This window comes from Octopus sinensis, linkage group LG3 (genome assembly GCF_006345805.1).
Source record: "Octopus sinensis linkage group LG3, ASM634580v1, whole genome shotgun sequence".
In the NCBI taxonomy this organism is placed as follows: domain Eukaryota; kingdom Metazoa; phylum Mollusca; class Cephalopoda; order Octopoda; family Octopodidae; genus Octopus; species Octopus sinensis.
Genome location: NC_042999.1, coordinates 85334151 through 85344139, shown reverse-complemented (window position 1 = coordinate 85344139; position 9989 = coordinate 85334151). Strand labels below are relative to the sequence as shown.

The window sequence follows — 9989 nt, the reverse complement described above, 5'->3', positions numbered from 1 at the left end:
GAAAACGGCTTGAGCGTTTTCATCATAGGTCTGTTGGGTTTAGACCCAGTGATAGCGGACGCATCATTCCTGGCCTAAGTTGGAAATTTGTAGCCTTACAATCGAACACATTCATTGGAAAGGTAATATAAATCGTTAAGCAAATTTCCACTTGACTTAAGTGCCTGCCGTCTTGCCTTGTTCTGATATCGTCATTGACGACCAAACAATCAGCGTCATTTATAGGACTCAACGGGAGCATGTAGGTATCTAATATGTCCAAAATATCAATATAGAACAATTTTTCCCTTCCTATAGTCAGAAGGGAAGATAGTGTACATCAGAGCCTCTAAGGCTAGTGGGACGAAGTGAGAAACATATCCTCAAACAGGGGACCTCGCCGAATCCTTACAATAGAGTGGACTTTGTTAAAGACATCGAAGGTATCGTAATGTGTTAAACAGAGCGGGCGAAAACCTACCTCCAATGTAAACTATAGCCGTATTTGAACTCGAACACTAATGGCAGGAACAAATATCGCAAGGTACCATACGAGAAGTTTGAAGGCTTCGTAGAGAAACTTCAACTGTCTTTGAGGTATGCGCTTGCTACATCAAATATTTCTTCCCGTGAAATATTTACTGTTACTTAGGGTCTAAGAAATCTTAGTTTTTTAAGTCTCAGTGTGGAGATGTAAGCAATATTAATCCAAGATACCCGCCTTAGATATCTGACCATCCCTTGGAAAATCAAGACTTCTTTCTACTTTGTCCGATGAAGCCATATTATCCATATCTTCTTCGCCGGTTGGATGGAGTTTTCTTCGTTAGTGGAGATACCCGTTTGCACGTGTTAATTACGAAACCAGGTTTGCACCAGGAAAGTCTTGCTTCGGTCTTTTTGGCAGAGCAACATCTGTTAAGATTGTACAGACCCATGTGTAAATGGTACTCCAAAATATAGTAACTACATTTCAGGAGACTGTCTTCCAGTCTTGTCTTGGTCGATTGTGTTTTACTTCAACAACAAGCCTCAGTCTCTCCTCTCGTATCTTAAATTTTTGTCTAGTTCCCGTCTCCAGTGTCCTCCCGCCTTTCCATGCAAGGAAACTTCACGTCTCTCTTGCAGCATGCTAATATACTCGTACCTCAGTTAATATTGTAGTCCTATTCTTCTTTATTTAAGCAATTGTTTTGTATTCTAGGAAATTTCTAAATGCCCCGCTCATTTTCTGGGTAGTTTTATGTCCAAATGGAGGCTAATTGTTTGCACATGTGTATACCTCGAAAAGCTTTTTAAATATTGTCTGGTATGTTTCAATATCTTCGGATTACATTCAAAATAGAGATGTAGTCAGCTCTGCTAAGATTTGGGAGGCTAATGTGATTATTGGCATACAGTAGTTAGTACTTGCTTGTTTAGTGATGTATACGATGAAGTTAGTACTATTTGTGAGTTGCTTCAACTTGTAGAATAATTTCTAATTGTTTTATTCAATCAGGTTCATTCTCGATTGGGCTTAGGTTGCGTTAATGGTACACGTCTTGTTAAGTGGCTCAATATCATATGGTAGGTTCAGATATCTATGAAACATCACGACAGTCTTCTAAATTTTTCACTCGTGTACAATTCTTTCTGGTAAGTCTCTCGCTACTAAAGTTCGTGTACTGTACATTTCCGCAGTTCTTCCATTTAATCTGCTGATGGCAGTTATGAAGTTTGAACCTTCTTTCATGGCTGTGTGTCTCCTTCCTCATGTATTGTAAGTTTTACTAAAATTCCGTTTACTTCAGCACCGGTATCTAGCTAACAGAACTGATTTTGTGTATCTTAATCTATGAATTAATCTAAAGCGGAACTTATATAGTTTACGTGTCTTTGTTTATATATTTCTCCTGTAATGTAGAATTTGATTTATGTCTACCCCGCCAAACACTTTTCCATGACTATTATATTTTACTTCTACATTGTAAGCTCGTGTCGTTTCTTGATGGGTAAGCTTCGACTATCGTGAAGGACCTATGATAATGATGATAATAACAACAACAACAGCACATTACGGTTATAGTTGACAAATTTGTGACGGACCGCAACAGATTGAATTTGTTGGTAGCGATATCCTGCTAATATCGCCATCAATGAATAATTAGAAAACTATGGTTTCTTCTGAAATATTTCAACTTCTGACATAAATATTGCCGGCAAAATTGGTCGAAACGTTATTAAGGTGCTACACTCTTCAATCTGAAGTCAAGTATTTAGAAGTGAACAACGATAGTGTAAGTATAGCAAGAATTAATGCACTTGTTAAAACGAAGAAATGAAGATGAGTAATAAACCTGAGAATCAGTAATGTGCAGAAAAGAGAGTCAGCATATGTAATGCACGGAGTATTAAAAGAGATAAAAAGAGAACATATTTGAGGAAAAGAAAACAATGTAAGCCGATCTACGTTTAATTTTTTGGGCCCGTTTCTTTCTATTTTTAGCATAGTGTAGCCTCAGCGTAATTTGCAAAGTGGTAGTGAAGGAATCATAAACGAACCATACAGAAATGTATATTTATTTGCGCAGAAAAATCGAAATATATAGAAATTAAGTAATTCTGAGATAATGTAATTTATTTATATTGTTTATTGTATTGATAAATGAACATAATTAGCAAATTACGACTTAAGCCACAGCTATTTTGATGAAAGTTAATATTTAAATTCTTATAAACATAATCCAGTAGCTAATCTTCTAAATTTTAATTCTATTCATCAAAGTTATTGTGACTTTAGTCATAAGTCATAGTTCAAATTAATGTAAATTTTTAAGTCTCAGTTATTTCATTGCACAAAATACTTTTTTCACGATTACATTTCAGTTATTGTGCACTTGCTAAAACAACATTACTGAGTACAATCTATGAACAAGACACTTAAATATGAAAATAATTTATACGTAAACAAAAAACGATTTTCAGAAAAGATAATATATTGTTATTTAAACTTATATTAAAGGATTATCAGAGAAACTTTAGTTTTTCAAATTTATTCCTGACTAAACGTAAATTGATAAAAGCGTTAGAACTTGAATCTTTTATTGTCGAATAAATTGGGGTGTTAATGATGGAACTGAAAGACGGCCACTAGAAGTCTTTAATGAAGCACTGCAAGCTAATGAAACATTTATGGTGCTACCAACTTACAACTAGTTTAACAAAGTCGTTCAGAGTTTAGTTTCTGCACCCACAATGTCAGTTATGCCGGTATAGTTCTTAAAATCTTGTCAAAAAGCTCAGTAACTCAACCAAAAATAGATGATAAAGCTTTAAATCAGTAATGATAAAGTCGAAAGATTAATGCGGTTAGTAACAACTGCCTACTTTGTTATATGTAGGGAGTTCATTGATATATTAATTGTAATGTGGCGGAGCTTTAGTTTGTCAGAGCCATACCTTAATTTTAAATCCTCTAATGAATTAATAAAATCCCTATACATTCGACTCTGCTCTTCTAAAATCTAACAAAGTACAATTAATAAACATTAACTCCATTTTACTAATAACTAACTCAACACAGCTTTACATTTCGATAATTACTTTTCTCTCACGATGCCATCATATTGGCCCAGTGTTGATCGTTACTGTTGGCATTCTCGCACATTGTATTCTCTGTGTAGTTTTCTTTCTCTTTTCCTTTCGCATGGTGCATTTTCTCGCATAATTTCTCACGTATATATTTCCCGTTTTCCTCTTCTTTTCATTTTCTTTTTCTTTCACCGCATTCAATTACCTTGTTCTTAATTGTTTATCTCACACTCAAAAATATAAAACTGAGTTTTAAAAAGACAATATTTCAAATGAAATATTGTATTGACCGTATTTGTTTGTTTGTTGTGTTTGGTCGTTATTCTGAGAATACTTATCAAACAAAAGCATATTTCATAACCATTCTTTTAATTATTCAGTTCCTTATGGTGATTACTTTAAACATAGCCAAGAAATGTATGCTTTTAGTAAAGATAACCCAAATGTGCTTATCATAACTTTTGAAGAAATGAAAAAGGTAATTATATATATTTTCTTTACTATTCTTAATTTTAATCTCTCCCTCTCTCTCTCTCTCTCTCTCTCTCTCTCTCTCTCTCTCTCTCTCTCTCTCTATATATATATATATATATATATATATATATATATATAATTAGGTTATATTACGTTAACAACGTAGCAGAGTACAGTATAAAGCTCGTCCGCCTTCAGATTTCACCCGGTGCTATCCAGTAGTAATATCATATGTAATGCCAGACTCGCGTCGGGGCTTCTGTAATGTGTGAATGGATAATTGAATAAGTTGGAGTCAACAAGGACTATAGTTGGACATTTATTTTTAATCACTACAATTGTTCTCTCGCAACATAGTTCTCCAGGTTCGTAGGTATTTGGATAAGCCTTATGCTGTACTTTACTACCTTCTTAACAGACTATAACCTAACACACGCACGCACACACACACACGCACAAACACACATACACACACACATGCACACATCTAATATATTACTTTTTCAAGTACTGGTTTGAAAAAAATTGCAGTATAAATAAAATATATTAGATTTGATAAAAAAGGAAAAAAAAAAATGCCATATTCTTTCGGATCAGATTACAATAACCGTAGCGAAAATACTTCTTCGTTCTATTATTTCTTCTAAGTTGGCTTATTTTGTAACATGTTATAATTCGAATCGCATATTTGTCACAGAAAATCTTTTTTTCAATAATGAAAAATTATGTTTACGTTAAATACGGAAAGCTTTACAATTTGATGTTAAAATTTCTTCTAAACAGGATCCAGTCAATGCAGTTTTACTTATTGCTAAGTTCTTGGAGAAAACAGTTCCTGACAAACTTGCTGAAAGTATTGCTGATATGTGTTCGTTTGATAAAATGAAGGCAGAAAAAGAATTAGTTTGTTCGTATCTTAGGGAAGCAAGCAAATTGAAACCTGTTGGTACTGCTTACCATTCTGGTAAGTTTAATACGCCAACTACTTCCTTGTTAGACACCTGTTTGTTTTGTAACTACATTAATGTATCTGTCTAGAAAATAAGCAACGGATCTTTTCGCACTATTTGGTACACGCAGTAGATAATCGGTACATGGTTTTAAAGGCGGCGAGCTGGCAGAAACGTTAGCACGCCGGGTGAAATGCTTAGCGGTATTTCGTCTGCGTTACGTTGTGAGTTCAAATTCCGCCGAGGACGACTTTGCCTTTCATCCTTTCGGGATCGATAAATTAAGTACCAGTTACGCACTGGGGTCGCTGTAATCGACTTAATACCTATGTCTGTCCTTGTTTATCCCCTCTGTGTTTAGCTCCTTGTGGGTAATAAAGAAATAGGTACATGGTTTTAAAGGTAAGCTAACGAAACTTTTGTAAGTTTTATAATGTTGCTGGGTTACATAAATGGAATGTTCCAACATTGTGGATGCCTGTAGCCCTTTTTATACAATTTCATTCTTTCTTTCTTTCTTTCTTCTCTCTCTCTCATTTTCTTTGTATCTTTCTCTGTATGACTGTATATATATACATACATACACATACATACACACGTATATATTATATATATATATATATATATGTATATATATATATGTATATATATATGTATATATATATATGTATATATAATATATATATAATATATATATATATATATATATATATATATATATATATATATACATGCATGCATGCATACATACATACATACATACATACATACATACATACATACATACATACATACATACATACATACTGTGACAACGTGTGTATCGTTGGCTATTTTTTTCCTCCGTCTTCCCTTCCTTGGATCTTTCCTCTTCCTATGTTTCTGACGAAGAGCTCCGCTCGAAACGTTAAATCCTCCTTCTTGCTTTCCTTTCCTGAGCGTCCAATAACACTTTATTTGTTTCACGTCCTCGCGTTGTTGTGTTTTCCCTTTGAGTTTTCATGTTTCGATTAACTTTACAGACATACTTACATACTAACGTACATACATACATACATACATAACATACATACATACATACATATACATACATACATACATACATACATACATACATACATACATACATACATACACGCATAGTAGTTAGGGTATTACACCCATGATCGCAGTATCGTGGTATCGATTCTCTGATCAAGAGGCACGCGGAGCGAAACACATTATCGAATATTGATAAGTCAGCAAATGTATAGCACGAACATTTGATCACTATAAACAAATCGTCTGTGCAGGTTTCTCGGCAAAAATTTGCGGAAGCTGCATGTATTGTCTACGACAGGAGAGTCCACTGTATGTGTGTGTGTGTATGTGTGTGTGCGTGCGTGAATGTGTGTGTGAGTGTGTGTGTGCATGTGTGTATATGTGTGTATGTTTGCATGTATGTATGTATGTTGTTTAATTTTATTTCTAAATATCCTGTCAGTACAGAAAGAGCCAGTTTCTAACCTAGATCCAAGGTTCCTCCATTGTAATTTTAGACAACACTAGCAAGGTATTTGTGCCTTTTTTACGTGTATATGTGCAATATTTGGAGTCAGTGCTTGTGCAGATTTGTTTGCTTTGTTTTATGTATGTGTGTATTCTCATGCATTTAGTAGCATGTCTAGACATGCACACATATATACTTAAATGCTAAACTTTTGGTAAATTTTACAAAATTTAACAGTTTCAGTGATGGTTTGCATCTGTAATCTTCTAATTAGCTTTCTCCTTTCTGGTTCTGAGAAGCCTAATTCTCCAAAATTGGTGCTTAAGCAGTTTCTTACACCCCCCTGTGACCCAATACCTACAGGGATAAATGTGAACTTGTAATCCGAGTAGAGTAGCTGTAAATTTCTCAATAGTTCATCATAGGTATTTTCTTTTTCACTGATCTTAAGCTTTACGTTGATATTTGTTGGGCAACTGATTTCCACTACAGTGCATAGTTTCTCTTCTTTGGTCCAAATCACTAGTCTATTATGTTTGCATTTGATTGAGGTTTTCACTGGGATACTCCATCATTACTCTTTCATATTACGAGTGACTGTGGTCTGTGCCCTACTGTGGGTTCTTACCTCTTTGGCCTCACGATTATCTTTCCGTTGGATCTCATTGTACAGTTTCTTGGCTACGGCAATGATATTTTTGGACGACTGTTTACGGCGTGAGTGATATCTTCGGCGTTAACTCAATGTGCCCACATCGGATCACATTTGGTGTATTTCCTGTGTCACTGTCCATTTTGTGCATCAGGTATTTGGTTGCTATTTCGTGTACCTGGATTGCAAACGTATACCTTTCAAAATGAGAGTTAGTAATCCGGTTGTTGGTCCATGATAAACTGCTTTGATGCTCCATGTTACTTTCATCTTGGAATTTTCTGCTAACATATCTGAGCATGATCTTCTGATGATATACACTTATCCGTTCATCTGATAATGCAAGCAGTAATGTTGTGCAAAGTCTTTGGGCATGTATTCAGAGTTACCAGTCAAGAAATGTTGCTCGAGGGGTTAGGACATAGATAAGGTTCTGGGAAGCACATGTGAACTTGGTCTTAATTGAGAATTTTTGTCCTTGTTGGATATATATATATATATATTATATATATATATATATATATATATATATATATATATATATCTGTGTGTTGGTGTATAAAATGACAGAAAGGAGGAATTTCGATTATTTCCACGTGGTGGAAATTAAAGAATGAAAATGCACACACTTTACATAGTTTGTATTGTGTTTGTCGACCGGTTTCGCTCTCGCTATTGATAGCATTAAAATTTATTTAAATATGTATTTTCTTAAGAAGAAACTTTTTGTTCCATGTTGCGTGTGAAATTTATGAGTGAATGATTCATAAATATATGACCCATTATTAACGAGAACAACTAAAAAAGTATCTCAACAACTGACACAAATATCTAATAGGATTTAAATTAGAGTTACTGTTAGTTTCATGTCTCTGAAAATGCAATGGTCTGACACGCTTGTATAGTTTGCTATGTAACACCCGGTACTAATTCAGTCACAAAATTCTACATGGCTGCTCTCTGAGAAAAAGCAAGAAAACAAAACAAAAACAAAACAAAAAACAAAAAAAAAAACAAGCAAAAAACGAGAAAGAAGGAGAGGTAAAATGAAAAAGAAAAGTTTGAATGAAAAACAGCGATGGAATAAAGATAAGAGTCTGGATAATTGCCTGAAAATACATGGCATGCTATGAAACTAAAAGTAGTATGTGTGTGTATTGAATGATACATGCATGCATACATACATACATACATACATACATACATACATACATACATACATACATATATACATCATACATACATACATACATGCATATATATATACGTGCATATATATATATATATACGTGTGTATATGTCCACATGTGTGTGTATGTTTATACACTCGCACATATATGTATAGTATAACTAGCTGTCTATTTTTATATACAATTTTTCATGTTATTTCAGGTGCCGTAGACACATGGAAAAAATGGTTGACCGTTGAGCAGAATGAAAAAATGGAAGCGAAGATCCAATCGGAATTCTCTGATCGAGAAATCAAATTTAACTTTTGAAGTATTCACTGATTTTAGAAATGAGCGTTTTGTACTAGCTGAAAGTTTTAGTCCTAATATGAAAATTTGTAACGGTTTATTAATGAAATAAATGCATAATAAAAGAACATTGTAAGTGATTATAATTCATAGATTTTAGTTGTTCAAAAAATTATTTAAAACTCGCGTTCTTATATTGTAGTTATCATTGAATATAAATATTTATGGAGATTGGATGTCCTATTAATTTTAAAGTTCTCTTCTTTAATATTACATATTCAATGTAATATTTCGAGATTTATGTATGACCAAATTCTCTATGAAGCCATGTGTACTAAGCAACTAAGCAGTTGAATTATAGATTTATCACGCGTATCTTGTAATTCTTTTTACTCAAATAAACTTATGGAGAGACACTGTCGCATAAAGAAGACTGATTTACTAAAGAAATTGAAATGGAATTCAGATTAGTAAAATGCATAAGGTAAATATGAAGAGACGAAAATATATTATGGACAGTTATATCGAGCTTATTAAAGAAAAATAGATAAAAGAATTACAACAAACAAGGATTTAAAAAAATTGTTAGGAATCATTGAACCAGACAGATTACATCGCAGAAATGAAAGAAAAGGTTAGAAAGGATGTTATCTAGGCTTCGGATTGATATTTAAAACAGAAGAAATGCAAAATATAAAGTATTGGGTATTAAAACTCTAACAGTCAGAATTATAATTTTCTCTACTAGAATTTAAACTGAACGAACAGTAAAATACAAAACAATAATAACTGTATTTGAAAACATCACTGAAAATGTGATTTAAGAGAATTATTTTTTTCACGAATACAGAGTGGTTGGGAGTTTATTAAACTAAACCGCTATTGTAAATGCCTAATTTAAAAAGAGGAAAATAATTAAGAATAATGGAGAAATAATAAGCATAGCTACAAAACAAACAAATGTATATCTGATATCACACACTAGCAAAACAAGCATCTTTTAAAGAGATAGCATGTCGATACTGCTTTTCGTTTTCTAATTATATCTCCTGTTATACCTGATTACAAAACATAGCTGCTATAGGAATTTATTCAATAATATCACATCTCTCATCTTTTTGTTTTTGTGGATGACCTAAAGGTGTATGGGACAAATATTAACCTTAAAAAAAGTATCTGGATTTCATAACCCAGTTCTCTAAAGACATTGGAATGACATTTCGTGAGTCCAAATGTGAACTTAAGGTGGTAAAACGTAGGAAACGCAAGCCCTGATCAAAGAAACTAAACATGAACCAACTAAAAATACAGTCTTTACTATCTGGGGAACATTAGACGTATTTTAAACAAGAAGAGCATACCAGCTATGATGAACACGACAATACAAAGAGGAC

General features: G+C 33.4%; 1 protein-coding gene across 2 annotated transcripts in view; it reads left to right on the top strand.

Annotated features, from left to right (window-relative positions):
• Positions 1–8632, top strand: part of LOC115209941 (sulfotransferase 1A2-like) — a 15938-nt gene extending 7306 nt beyond the window's left edge. For both annotated transcript variants that reach the window (XM_029778578.2, XM_029778577.2), the window contains 3 exons: positions 3933–4030; positions 4810–4990; positions 8510–8632. In XM_029778578.2, coding sequence (XP_029634438.1) covers positions 3933–4030; positions 4810–4990; positions 8510–8616 — 386 coding nt within the window. In that variant the 3' untranslated portion in view covers positions 8617–8632. The remainder of the gene's footprint in view (positions 1–3932; positions 4031–4809; positions 4991–8509) is intronic.
• The last annotated feature ends 1357 nt before the right edge of the window (positions 8633–9989 follow it).